The sequence below is a fragment of the Muntiacus reevesi genome, chromosome X (genome assembly GCF_963930625.1).
Source record: "Muntiacus reevesi chromosome X, mMunRee1.1, whole genome shotgun sequence".
Taxonomy (NCBI): domain Eukaryota; kingdom Metazoa; phylum Chordata; class Mammalia; order Artiodactyla; family Cervidae; genus Muntiacus; species Muntiacus reevesi.
The window spans coordinates 35,140,290-35,155,679 of NC_089271.1; the positions used below are offsets into that span (position 1 = coordinate 35,140,290).

Here is a 15,390-nt window from a genome sequence, read left to right on the forward strand (position 1 = left end):
AGTTGCTTTTACCTTTAGAATGTAAATTTTCCCTGAGACCTTTTTCTGTAATTAAAGATGTTACATATTAAATTTTTTAAATATAATTTCACTCAAGTACTAATAATACTGAACATGTATTCTAGTTCTTTTATATTTCTACATTTAAATAACACCAAGAATTACAAAATAGCAGAAACATATTTAAAACCTAAAACACATGTTCTTAGAGATATTAGAATAAAGTATCACCTTTCTTAATTTGAAAATCACCATTATTTTTAACCAGCATGTACTAATGAGCATAAGGGTGGTGTCATCTGCATATCTGAGGTTATTGATATTTCTCCCAGCAATCATGAGTCCAGCTTGTGCTTCTTCCAGCCCAGCGTTTCTCATGATGTACTCTGCATAGAAGTTAAATAAGCAGGGTGACAATATACAGCCTTGACATACTCCTTTTCCTATTTGGAACCAGTCTGTTGTTCCATGCCCAGTTCTAACTTTTGCTTCCAGACCTGCATACAGGTTTCTCAAGAGGCAGGTCAGGTGGTCTGGTATTCCCATCTCTTTCAGAATTTTCCACAATTTATTGTGATCCACACAGTCAAAGGCTTTGGCATAGTCAATAAAGCAGAAATAGATGTTTTTCTGGAACTCTCTTGCTTTTTCGATGATCCAGTGGATGTTGGCAATTTGATCTCTGCTTCCTCTACCTTTTCTAAAACCAGCTTGAACATCTGGAAGTTCATGATTCACGTATTGCTGAAGCCTAGCTTAGAGAATTTTGAGCATTACTTTACTAGCGTGTGAGATGAATGCAATTGTGTGGTAGTTAGAGCATTCTTTGGCATTGCCTTTCTTTGGGATTGGAATGAAAACTGACCTTTTCCAGTCCTGTGGCCACTGGTGAGTTTTCCAAATTTAATGGCATATTGAGTGCAGCACTTTCACAGCATCAACTTTCAGAATTTGAAATAACTCAACTGGAATTCCATCACCTCCACTAGCTTTGTTTATAGTGATGCTTTCTAAGGCCCACTTGACTTCACATTCCAGGGTGCCTGGCTCTAGGTGAGTGATCACACCATCATGATTATCTGGGTCGTGAAGAGGAACTAAAAAGCCTCTTGATAAAAGTGAAAGAGGAGGGTGAAAAAGTTGGCTTAAACCTCAACATTCGGAAAACTAAGATCATGGCATCTGTTCCCATCACTTCATGGGAAATAGATGAGGAAACAGTGGAAACAGTGTCAGACTTTATTTTGGGGGGCTCCAAAATCACTGCGGTTGGTGATTGCAGCCATGAAATTAAAAGATGCTTACTCCTTGGAAGGAAAGTTATGATCAACCTAGATAGCATATTAAAAAGAAGAGACATTACTTTGCCAACAAAGGTCCATCTAGTCAAGACTATGGTTTTTCCAATGGTCATGTATGGATGTGAGAGTTGGACTCACATCCAACTCACATCCAGAAAGAAGAAAGCTGAGTGCTAAAGAATTGATGCTTTTGAACTATGGTGTTGGAAAAGACTCACGAGAGTCCCTTGGACTGCAAGGAGATCCAACCAGTCCATCCTAAAGGAGATCAGTCCTGGGTGTTCTTTGGAAGGACTGATGCTGAAGCTGAAACTCCAGTACTTTGGCCACCTCATGCGAAGAGTTGACCCATTGGAAAAGACCCTGATGCTGGGAGGGATTGGGGGCAGGAGGAGAAGGGGACAACAGAGGATGAGATGGCTGGATGGCATCACCGACTCAGTGGACATGAGTTTGGGTAAACTCCGAGAGTTGGTGATGGACAGGGAGGCCTGGTGTGCTGTGATTCATGGGGTCGCGAAGAGTCAGACACAACTGAGCAACTGAACTGAACTGAACTAATGAGCATTACCAATTTGCCATTTCTATTCATTTATTATATTTGAATCATTGCTGGTATTTCAGTGGAAATTCTATTGAGAAACCATTGAGGTGCTGGTAAGGAGAAAGGCTAGACTGGAAACTTTGATCTATAGTGTCAGGCTTCATCTTGCACTTGCTTTGAAACCAGTGAAATGCTTCTGATTCTCTACACTCAGGGTTGACTCGCACTCTCCCCCTAATCCTTCAATACCTTCCTCACTGTTGGACTATTTTTCTTAATCTATAAGTATTCCCAAAGGTTTTCCATTACAAGACAAAACTTGCCTCTAGCAACACCCCTTCAGCTATTACCTTCTATATTTTTTTGTGATTGCTCAACTTCTTGAAAAAGCATTATTGACATGATGACTTCTTACTTCATGGTGGTCCATTTGTAGCTTCTCTACTCTGTTGAAACTGCTGCCACAAAGGTCACCTGTAACTTTTCTTCAGTTATTTTCCCAAATTATCTGCCCTAAACCTCCTTTAATGTTTGGCATTGTCTGCCTTCTTAACTTCCGAGGTGGTGCTTAGTGGTAAAGGACCCGCCTGCCAATGCAGGAGACGTGAGAGGTGGGGGTTCAATCCCTGGGTCAAGAAGATCCCTGGAGGTGAGTGTGGCAACTCACTTCCAGTATTCCTGCCTCAAGTATCCCATGGACAGAGGAGCCTGGCGGGTTGCAGTCCATAGGGTCACAGAGTCAGACGCAACTGAAGCAACTTAGCAAGCATGCAGCACACTGTCTTAACACTCTTCACCCTTTATTTTATATCTTTCTGTATTCCTCATTTCCATGCTGTTTCTTGATTGTTACTTATCTGGTCCTTTTATTCCTCTAACCTTCTCATTTCTTTTTAAAGTTCTGCCTTCTAAAGCATCCTCATATCTGTACCACACCACACTTGGCAGTTTCTTGGTTTCAGACCACCATTTAGGTACAAGTGGCAAATTCATACTTTTACTCTAGATGTATTAGCTTTAGCCTCTCATTTTTGACTGCTTACTTTATACCTCCACTTTGACAGTCTGCTAACAACTCAAACTCAGTATATTCTTTTAATATCTTTTCCTTTTTCTATTTCTCATCACTGTTAGTATTCTTTTTTATGATGGTTTGATTTTTTTTTTAAAGCCTTTTTACGTATATTTAATCTCATTGCTATAAGAATAGTTTGCAATAGAATGTTGAGACTTCCCCAATAGGAAAAATAGTATAAAAAAATAATGGAATATAATAAGTGATACAGGTAAAATGCTATGGCATTTTATCAAAATGACCAGGTAGTAGGAGATAGTTGTGCAATAAGGAAAATAGGAGACCTGGGACTTCCAGAATAGTGGAGTTTCATAAATCTGTTCCTCCTTAAAAGCAATAAAAACACTGACAAAAACTGTCAAAATGAAATTTTAAATCTTGAAATTAAAGATTTCAAGCAATCTGAGGAGTATTTACTCCAGAAAAACTGAATCCTGGTAACAGTGGAGTAATTTGTCGCATTTTGACTTGACCTATTTCTGTCCCCCTCTCCGCTGCTCTGCAGTCTTACAACCACAGTGACTGTGAAAACTGCAACCTTGCAAACAAAGGAAGAGGCAGATTGAGTATGACTCTGCTCACAATTCCCACTCCAGTACATTGTCACAATTTGACCTTTCTCATAGGTCTCTAGCAACACCCCTCCCCACGAGTGAGGGGTTGTCATCTTTTGACTTGTATCATATCTTGCTCTGATGGAAAGGACCTATTCTTAGGACACTTGCCAAAAATATTCAATAGTTTGGCATTGCAGTTGTCTGAGGCTACAAAACCAGTTGTGACCAACTAGAGTTTGACTAAAAACTTGAAGATTTGGGGATTAAGATATCTGAGGCGAATTTCACAATTCTGACTTGTCCCTGGGTAACATACAGGCCACATGCATATACAGAGTGGTGTGATTTCCCAGGGAAGGCCTGAGAGGGTGCCTGTTTTTTCATCTCTGGCTGATGGAGAGATGCTGTGTGAGCTGGAAGTTAAGGCTAAGGTAGAGTTGTAAACTACCTAAATGCTGAAGGTGTGCAGTGCTCCTTGACAAAGGGTAAAAGGTTTATTATTTCAGGCATGTAAAAAACTTGTGACAAACTATATGCATACCTTGGAGATATTTGGTTTGGATTCCAGACCACCACCACAATAAAGCAAAATAACAATAAAGTAAGTCACACAGACTTTCCTTTCCCACTGCATGTAGAAGTTATGCTTTATGCTGCACTGCATGCAATAGAATTGTCTTAAAAGGATGTACATACCTTCATTAAAAAATACTTTATTGCTGAAAAATGCCAAGACAATTACAATAGTAACATTGAAGATCATTGATAACCATAATAAATATAAAAACAATGAAAATGTTTGAAATATTCCAAAAATTATCAAAGTGTGACAAAGTGAGCAAATATTATTGAAAAAAATGGCACTTACAGACTTGCTCATTACAGAGTTGCCATTTTGCTTCAAGTGATATCTTGAAGAAAGTGAAAAAACAGTCCACGGAATGAGAGAAAATATCCACATGACCAATATCTGATAAGGGCCTTATTTCTAGAATATATAAGCATCTATTACAATTTAATAATGAAACAAGTAGCACAGTTTTTTAAATGTGTAAAGAGTCTTAACAGTTCCCCCAAAAGTACATGCAAATGAACAATAAACACGTGAAAAGATATTGAACATCATCAATCCTTCAGGTCAGTGGCTCAGTCGTGTCCAACTCTTTGCGACCCCATGAACCGCAGCACGCCAGGCCTCCCTGTCCATCACCGACTCCTAGAGTTTACTCAAACCCATGTCCATTGAGTCAGTGATGCCCTCCAACCATCTCATCCTCTGTCATCCCCTTCTCCTCCCACCTGCAATCTTTCCCAGCATAAGGGTCTTTTCTAACAAGTCAGTTCTTCGCATCAGGTGGCCAAAGTATTGGAGTTTCAGCTTTAGCATCAGTCCTTCCAATGAATATTCAGGACTGATTTCCTTTAGGATGGACTGGTTGGATCTCCTTGCAGTCCAAGGAATTCTCAAAGAGTCTTCTCCAACACCACAGTTCAAAAGCATCAATTCTTTGGCACTCAGTTTTCTTTATAGTCCAACTCTCACATCCATACATGATTACTGAAAAAACCACAGCCTTGACTAGATGGACCTTTGTTGGCAAAGTAATGTCTCTGCTTTTTAATATGCTGTCTAGGTTGGTCATAACTTTTCTTCCAAGGAGTAAACATCTTTTAATTTCATGGCTGCAGTCACCATCTTCAGTGATTTTGGAGCCCAAAACAATAAAGTCTGTCACTGTTTCCCCATCTATTTCCCATGCAGTGATGGGATCAGATGCCATGATCTTAGTTTTCCGAATGTTGAGCTTTAAGCCAACGTTTTCATTCTCCTCCTTCACTTTTATCAAGAGAGTCTAGTTCTTCTTCACTTTCTGCCATAGGGTGGTGTCATCAGTATATCTGAGGTTATTGATATTTCTCCCAGCAATCTTGATTCCAGCTTGTGCTTCCTCCAGCACAGTGTTTCTAATGATGTCCTCTGCATATAAGTTAAATAAGCAGAGTGACAATATACAACCTTGACATCCTCCTTAATCACAATGAGAAACCACTTCACACTCACTAGGATGACTATTATAAAAATGATATACAAGAACCTTTGAGAGAAGCTGTAGAGAAAATAGGAACCATCATGCATTGTTGGTGGGAAAGGAAAATTGTGTAGCCATTTTGGAGAAGACTTTTGGAATGCAATAATTTAAAAAATTGGGCATCCTATGTCCCAGCAGTTCCCCTCTAAGATATATGTCCATAAGAAATTAAAATCTGTGTGTACTCAAACACTTCTACATGGTTTCATAGCTGCATTATCCGTAGTAGACAAGAACAGAAGCACCCTACGTTTTCATCAACTTATGAATGGATATATAAAATGTCTTTTTTATATTGATTTAATGCCATTCATCAGTAAAAAGGAAATGATGTGCTGATAAACACCACAACATAGGTGAACCTTGAAAACATTATGCTAAGTGAAAAGGAGCTAGTTACAAAAGACCGTATACTGTATGATTTATTTTTTATAAATTGTTCAGGATAGGCAAATCTATAGAGGGACAAAGTAGATTAGTGTTTGCCTATACAGAATGGTGGAGGGGGGCAAGATGAAAGTACTCACTAAGGTGAAACTTGAATCTAGCCAACAACAGTTGTAGTCAGATGCTGCTTAAATATTATATGCCATATTAATATTGATTATATTAATATTTATATACTGTATTAATATTGATGTAGAAATTCATTGAAGTGGTTTATCTTTTGTATATCAAATTGCATAAATAAACTTCTGCATGGCCTATAAAAGCTACTCTGATTGTATAAACATCAGTGATCTTGCTACCAGTAGCAAAAGAAAATAAACATTTTTATTGTGTTATATGTTTCCATAAGTCTCCGATTTTTCTTCTATTATATGTCTATATTTTATAGCTTGCTTTTCACTTAAAAGTGTACAGTTTCAATGAAAATGTTTAAGTTAAATTTCAGCTTTTTCTATGCTGTTATACTAATTTCATGGAAGTGTCGACATTATGTGATTCCTGTTTTTGTATTCTCTTTTCTAGGTATCTTCAGATCTTCCAATAGTATGGGGAAACCCAGACATCACCATAGACCCTGGTAACACAGTTCCGTATATTCTACATGTGTGCCCTTGGAAGCGTGGTATATTCAAAGGTAAGAAAATAGTTAATAAAATATTATTAACTACCATACTGGAAAACATGCATGATGAAAAGAAATTAAAAAGTAATTTACATTTCTTGTTTCTAATAAATGATCCAGAGGGAAATTTAGTTTTCTATTTAAGTCATTAGCTTTCTAAATAATCAGTGCTTTGGGGCATACATTTCATCTATAGTGCTGTGCTTTCTTGTCCATTTATTTGAATTTGTAGGGCAAATTCCTGGAAGTAGAAATATTTAGTTAAGGCATTAACATTTAAAATTAGGGTGTATTAGTTGCTCAGCCGTGTCTGACTCTTCGCAAACCCGTGGACTGTAGCCCACCAGGCTCCTCTGTCCACGGAATTCTCCAGGCAAGAATACTGGAGTGGGTAGCTATTTCCTTCTCCAGGGGATTTTCTCAACCCAGGGATCGAACCTGTGTCTCCTTCATTGCAGGCAGATTCTTTACCATCTGAGCCATCAGAGAAGCCCCAAAATTGGAATAAATACTTTCAAATAGTTATACCAATTTATGAGCCAGACAGTGTCCTATGAGAATATTTCTTCATAAGACTAGGTATTTTTAAAACATGTACATATAATATACTTAATTGATACATGAAAAATAGGTTAAAGGCTTTGGTAGATGTGAAGTTTTCTTCCTTTTTTTTTTCTAACAAAGCATCCATTTATACGAATTGCCTGATGGTCCCTGAAAAGAGTTGCTTGCTTGGGAATAGAAGTGAGGGATATTTCTACAAAGCTTTTGATGGAAGAGGGGTTGGAGGTATAGAAGAGTAACAGGGAATAACTGAGGAACTGTAATTCATCAAAGGAATAACTGTTCTATTTGGAAGACAATTCGGTGTCCCATGGTAGTTTGATCCTGTTGAGGAAATTAATTAATGTTCGTAAATGGATACAGTTTAAAAGTGTAGAAAGCACATAGAGAGTAGGCTGAATGCCAGTGCTTTTAACAAGCAGAGGGAAATTTCAGAATGGCAACCACTGTGATCCTGTTACTACTGCTGTCATAGAATATTCTGTGAGTGAAGAAGCCAACTCACCCACCCCTCACTCTCTACTTCTAATTGGCTTGACCCCACATGTCACCATCGTCATAGCTGTTAGCATCTTATGAAATCTTTCCATCACTTTTCAGACACTTGACTTTGCAAAACCCGTTATTATTCTCCATGTAATACGTAGATTTTGAGCTAGAGGAGCCTATTTCAAGCATTTCAATAAAATAGCATTTTTTTGCCATTTTTATGATAATTCAGAAGATTTTAATTGATTTTAAGAAATATAAATTTGAGCTTTTATTCTCATCATCAAATGACAGTCTTAATAATAGCTTTTCCTTAGTTTTAGAATTTTGATTAATCTTTCATAAAGGATAAGAGGTCATTCAGAATTGCCATTATTATTTTGGTTATAAGTAATAAATTTGAGTTTCCTGTCCTATAAAAGGCAGTAAGGTCTGCTATGTGTGAGAAGAAACGTAAGAGGAACTTTAAATGGTAGAATGTTGTTGAATTAGGAGTGTTTATGACTCCATTAAGCAAAATAGAGCCACTGATCCATGAATCAGACTCTTAAGTTATAGAAATGGAGCTAAGAAAAATTAAATAATCAGATTTAATATGTCTTTATATAGTCATTTTTGTTGATTTTGGCAGCATTTCAGAAATGCTAAAAATTTTAAAACATATTTTCAAATTTCAAAACATCTTCACTCATCGGATAAGGACTCAGCATGCTGATTTGAAGGACTTTAGAAGAAATTTAGAAACATTAAAGGCAACTCAGGGCATATTGTTAGGTGAGGTGAATTAGTAAATATTGCTGGCTACACAAGAGCCTTTGCAGGCTTCATAATTTTGAAAAATATTTGCAAGACATTTTCATGATTGTGCTTCCCAGGGCAGTCTGTTAGATTTGAATTAATGTTACCATTATGATTTGGACAGGCTGAGCCTGTAAAGAAGGCAAGCTCCATTTTTATTGATATTACTGTTGGAAGGCTTCTACAACATTTTAAGCAGTGGAGATGTAATTGCTTCGGAACAGTTGTTAATCTGTTGTAATATAAAGAAAACTGGACTAAAATTTTCATGCATATATGAGAATGTTCCTATTTTTACTGGTTAAAGAAGTACGTCAGTGTCTGTGTGTATCACTGGTCTTGAAAACTTTGTGCATGTTTTTAGTTCTATACTTAACTATATAAACAGTTGTTTACAAAAGGCCTATAATTTGGAAAGTCTTGATGAGTATAGTAGTTATAAACAAAGCTGACCTTCAACCATTAAAATATTCAGCTGACCTGTTCATTAAAATATTTTCACAGATGCTTTTCCTCATATGTTGGCAATCCTTAATTGTTTGAACTCCACTGTAATGTAACTTTTGAACTCTAGCCACCACAGCCTATCCCTTTGGCCCCTGGCCTCCCTAGTAATTCAGCAAGATATAAAGGGTTAGCACAAGCCTCAGAATTTGGATCCAGCATCCTTTCTGATTGACCCGGGCTGGAATATAGGTTTGTTAATTATTTCAAATATTACTGCTGGATACAAAGATAAATACTGTGTGGCTCCTGCCTCCTGGGAATTCGTATCTGGTGGTGGAACTATATATCCATAAATCATCTAGTACAAGGTACACTTTGATATACCACAAGTTTAAACATGGCACTGATAATGGAAAACATTAACCCTAACAGTGGGAGTCGGAGAGGATTTCTTAGGGGATAATAGTTTTGATCTGGACCTTAAAGCTGGACCTTTGAGCTGGGACTTATCAGCCAATATGGTGAGCAGAGCAGAGGAAACAACCTTATTGGAAGCACAGAAAAGATATTTTCTGTAAATAATGAATAGCAGGGGTATGTCTGGAGTGTGTATCTGTGGCAGCCAATGGCAAGTGACATATGGTTAGAAATATAGGCAGACTTTGTTGTATGGAATTTTTGTTTTACTTCTTATTGCAGTTGCAGCCATTGAAGATTTCTGAGGGGCATGAGTCAACTGAGTTTTAGAAAGAAAAGTCTAGAGATAATATACAAAACAGATAGGGAGTACAAGACAGGGTGGATAGATCTGAGATCATTTGTGGACTTTAGTAATATTCTGGTTGATCAGTTCTCAATATTCGTTTGTGCCTCTTATACTGAAAGGAGACCCTGAGAGAAGAGTTTAATTGCAAGTAGTTTATTTGAGAGGTGATCACAGAAAGCACACTGACTGAATAGAGAAGTAAGATGCTGAAGGGAAAAAGTCAGTAAAAAGTAAGGTATATTTCAAATTACTGCTGAGACCTAGGGAAACTTATTGGTAACTTTCTGAGAGAATTGTCAGGCTGAAGGGCAAGCAAACTGAGGTAAACATCCTCTAACTCCTCTCCATCAATCATTAATGTTTGTTCTTGGGGAAGATGACACAGCAGTGAATCCCCACTGGAAAAAAGTCATAGGAAACCATTGGTGTGTATGGGAGCTGTCTGCAGAGGGGATTTTCATGGGTCACTGAGTTATATGTGACATATACTATACTGGGTGTCATGGCATACTGATTGATAGGCAAGAATTTTGAAAAATGGATGGATTTGAAATTATCACAGCAGCCTGAAGTGAGCTACAATCATGTTTCATATGTGCCCACATGGAGGTTTTAATTCAAATGCCTCTTTCGCCATGGAACAAAAAGATAATATTGACCATTTAAATGAAGATTGAAAGCAGACCAAACAAGTTCAATGATAGTGAGTTAAAAAACAGAAGGAAAATTTCAGGAAAAGTGACATTGGAAAATGATGCTTTTACAGTTTAGGTTTCAAGGGAATCAGATTCTAGGATGGGAGATGAGCATATAGGACATGTATCAGGGAATGTGTTGTCATCAACACTTGTGAAGGCAAAGGTAAGAAAGGATAATACTGAGCAGAGGAAAGAGCTGGGTTTCCGGACAGACCAAGTAAAGGCGTTCAGTCAACTCACTGGGTTCCCTGAAGCTGGGATGGTCCTTTGGAATTGTCCCAAGTTAGGACAAGGGAACTGGGCCTTTATGCTGCTGTGTTGATTAGTCACTGAAAAGTGGACTACATGTGGAAGGAGGTTTGACCTTGGAGGAGGCTTGCTTTTTCCACTCAAGTCAATGTCTGAAGAGGGTTTGACCAGACGGTCATTTACCAGTGTCATTCCTAGTAGCAACAGAAATAAGTCCTTCATTCCTGAACAGGACTATGGTTGATGCAGCATAGCATTTACACACAGTTGTTTTTGAGAAAGAATGAATATGGAGAGAGAAGGGAGAAAAGAGAGTCAAGTGTACTGCTGCTGCTGCTAAGTCACTTCAGTCGTGTCTGACTCTGTGCAACCCCATAGACGGCAGCCCCCCAGGCTCCCCCGTCCCTGGGACTCTCCAGGCAAGAACACTGGAGTGGGTTGCCATTTCCTTCTCCAATGCATGAAAGTGAAAAGTGAAAGTGAAGTTGCTCAGTCATGTCTGACTCTTCGCGACCCCATGGACTGCAGCCTGCCAGGCTCCTCCGGCCATGGGCTTTTCCAGGCAAGAGTACTGGAGTGGGGTGCCGTTGCCTTCTCTGGTACTTTTGATAGTAAGCAACTATAAGGAAAGGTGATAACATTAACTGTGAGAGAGAAGCCATCAGCAGGATGGATCTCCTAGTTAGGGAGGGAAAGCCCAGTTCTATCTTGATTTGAAGGCTATCTTTTTGTGTCAATAAATTTCAGGAAAATGGAAACATATTCAATCAGTCAACTCTAGATATGAAAACATAGACCCTTAAAGGGAAACAAAAGCACAAAATCAAGCAAACAAAACCACCATGTGTAAAGGCAGAAATGTGTTAATGACTAAACACATTAAAATGTAATGGCTTAATTCTCTCCTTAACAACCACAAAATGACCTCTCTGGGCATTAGAATGGGAAAAGCTAATATTACTCTCCATTATTACAGTATTAGAATGTAACAAAATATAGAAATATAGTAATAGACTGTGGCTTATTTGTAGTAGTGAAATATGCAACTAAATTTCCACTTGTCTCAGGTAGAAACTTGATTTTTTTTGTACAAGATCAATATTTACGTGGAGATGATTAGACCTTAGTGATTAGCATATACTTTAGTAGCAGTAATCCTTATATTTATTTTCATTGTAATAGCATAATATGATTCACAAATAAGATTTAAAGATGGCTATAAACATGCATGTTCACAATGTATATGCTCCTAATATAGCAGAAAGAAAATGAACTTGTAAGAATTAAGGTTATACAGTTTTTTTTTTTTTTTATGGTCGCTCTGCTTATTTTTTTTCCATTTATTTTTATTAGTTGGAGGCTAATTACTATACAGTTTGATACATATCAATTTTTCTAAGAGTTCATTCCATTTGCTCTTTACTAATCTACATATAGCATGTATGTCTCTGGCATAACTTTCTGAGTTTGTTATGAGGATGTCACACTAATCAGCTCAGTGCACTCCAGCGTGCAAATATCAGGGTCATAATATAACTTTAGAAAGCAGATTTTACTAACAGACAGGTGACTATCTAAACTTGTAGGGATGCCTCTAGGGCCCCCTTTCTGTGAAGAGAAATGAAGAGTTATAAAGTTAAATAATTAATTTGGGGCTTTTGAAATCTGGGCCCCAAACCATGCAAGCATGAGCTGTGTGGCAATTTGGTTTTCACATTCCCAGTTATCACCCCAAAAGACAAGACTCCAGGCTACCACAGAGTAGTCCATATTCCAGAACAGATAGCATCTTCATTGATGACTCAGTGCAGTGGATTGCTGCTTTCTTAGCTTGTATGTGTGTTTAACTTAAAAATTTCATTTGAGAGATTTTCTCTGGACATCTCTTCCAACATATTATAGAAATGGCAATCCCTGTTTATCTTTAAGCTGCTTTTATCTTATTAATTTGTGCAGTTGATTTATTTAATGTAAGTATAAGACTTCACAGTGATCCCTTATGAATGCCTACTTGTGAGCGACATGCTTTCATTTCCAGGGAAGAAGTCTTTAGAAATCATTACCATAGTTAATGACATTTGTGGTGGTAGTTTAGTTGCTAAGACATGTCCGACTCTTGTGACCCCATGCACTGTAGCCCACCAGGCTCCTCTGTCCATGGGATATCCCAGACAAGAATACTGGAGTGGGTTGCCATTTCCTTCTTTAGGGGATTTTCCCAACCCAGGGATAGAACCTGTGTCTCCTGCCTTATAGGTGGATTCTTTACCCACTGAGCCACCAGGGAAAGCCATTTGTTTGTGACCAAAAAGGAAAAGGGTGAGATGGGGGAAAAATCTGGATACTGAATATCTTCTCTTTGTCTACAGAGTTGTAGAAGTTCACCAGGATTAGTCATTTAAATTTATGAACAAATATTAGGTTGAAATAATTTAGTATGTGAATCATGGCATGGTGACCCAAAATGACCTCTAAATGTTGAACAAGAAGATTTTTACACCTAAAACTAATTTAATATTATATGTAGATTTTATCTCAATTAAAAATACACATTAAAAAAAGACATTTCATAAACCATTCACTTATAGTGTCAAGTATTTAATTGTTTAGCATACTACATGGACACAGTTCAATACTATTCTTTTTTTATTCTACAGTAGAAATACTAAATGCTGAGAATCCACATTTTAAGATGGTTTCCAGTCATGTTAGTAAATTTAGTCTCTACCCTGAGCATTCGTGATAAAGTGGTCTTTGTCTCTCTTATATCCGTGACCCTTGACAGGCCGATTGCTCCAGAAAGTAGGTAATGATAATTTTGAGGTAGCCCACAATTACCCTGTATTTTTTTCAATGGCAGCTGAAGGTGCTTTTTCCCTTGCTGAAAAGTGATTGTATTTATTCAGTTCAACACAACTGTGAATTATAGCTAAGATTTATTTCTGCAAATTTGCAATTCGAAAGTTCTTATGCTGGAATGAGATCTATTATGACATTGGCACAAGAAAGCCTCCTCCAAATGATTGCAAAGAGGTTTTAGCCAGCTTTGCTAAAGACTTTTAAAAATTTCTGTTCAGTGAACTTCTGCTTAATGTCAAAACAAAGTGTTTAATGTGTGCATAACAAAGTTCTTATGTTAGGCCTATGTTTAAACAAGATAGGATTAGTTTTTATAGCTGGCACCCCACTACTCTCTGACTTAATACACTATCTAGAGAGAGATGTATTACCAGTTTGAAATACAAATTCAGCTCAAAATTTGATTTCTAATATTGTATGTGAGAATGTGCTTGTCATGTATTCAGAATGTGACTCTGAGCAAGAGCAGTGCTATTTAAATTTGCATTTTTTATTTAAAGTCTGGGCAGTGTATTCTAGCTAACTGCCACATTGCAATGGCAGAATTGCACATCTTTTACTTTGCTATCTCTTATCTTACTGTTACCGGTCACAAAGGAACATGTTCAAAACGTGCATGTGACTTCAATCTCCAACTTCATCGTTCTCTGGTTGGGCAACCTTGGCAGTATACTTAGCATCTCTGATTATCAGATCTTTTTACACGTAAAATATAGATAATACTTAAACTTTCAGGGTAGTTATGGGCATGAAATGGAGATATATGAAAAGTGCTCACCTGGTAGGTCTTAAACTAATATTTATCACCCTTATTTAATATGCTAACTCCATTTTTGAAAATTCTCTAACATGATATGGATATGTGGGAGGGTTTAGGGCTTCTTTTGTTTCCACTCTCTCCTAGTTGATCTCATTGAAAATGCCAGAGGCGGTTCTATCAAAAGCTTGGCTGAAATAGAATTTGGATCTTGCTGGCTTATTCCCACCAGTGCTGTAGACTGTATACAGTTATAGGAGCATAAAAACCAGTTAGATGCCACTGGTATTTCAAAACAAATGCTGGCTGTTGTAACTGCCATAAAGCATTTTCATGCTCTTTTAGGTGAAGGAAATGGTTTGCAAAAACAGGGCCTTGAGGCAGTGCAGAGAGGATGAATTGAGTTTGTTTGGATCCACTCATGGTCCTCTGGGCTCTCCTCTTAGTTTTCCCTATCTCTGCTTTCCCAGACAGCCTCTGCTCTGATAGTTGATAAAAGCTCTACCTGCCTGAGTGGGATTAACCTGGGTGAGGCTTGTGAACACTAGATGTATCTTCCTGCCCCAACCCCAAAGTCAAAATCAGCATTAACTCTAGTCTCAAGGTCTACTCGTATAATTGGCTCGAGATAAATTCATACATGTTAATAGATCAAAGAAGGAGGCAAATTTAGCATTTTCTGCCTTTGCACAGGATGTTCTGTCCTCTGAGTGCCAGGCTAACACTGGCCTGCAGACCAACACCTGACATGTAGCAGCAGGTATTCGGTTAGTATCAAAGGGAAAAAGTAATACAGTTCAAAATTTATTTCTGAAATTTTAAAAAAATTGCTTAGTAGTACAATAAGAAGAGTGCAGTAAAATATGAGTACAAGGAAGATTTACAAACTTGGAGAAAAGCATAAATTTGGAAACTGCATCTATTCTGTCAAACTAAGACACTCCTGAGATTCCAGTGTTTGCCTGGGAACCCACATTTAATTGGTATAACATTCACTCATAATTGATGATCATGTATCAGAGACATAGTTCTCCCTGGGAATGCAAGGCAGGCTGTAGATGCTTTCTTGAATATAAGTTCAGGTTGGTCTTAGAAGAAGGCTGTAGTGGCTACTGAATCTACCC

The 15,390-nt window shown here is 37.7% G+C and overlaps 1 protein-coding gene across 1 annotated transcript in view; it reads left to right on the forward strand.

Annotated features, from left to right (window-relative positions):
* The window catches only part of CFAP47 (cilia and flagella associated protein 47), a 490,506-nt gene that overhangs the window by 321,870 nt on the left and 153,246 nt on the right, over positions 1-15,390 (forward strand). The window contains exon 49 of the mRNA XM_065916701.1: positions 6,540-6,651. Within this exon, the coding sequence (XP_065772773.1) occupies positions 6,540-6,651 (112 nt within the window). The remainder of the gene's footprint in view (positions 1-6,539; positions 6,652-15,390) is intronic.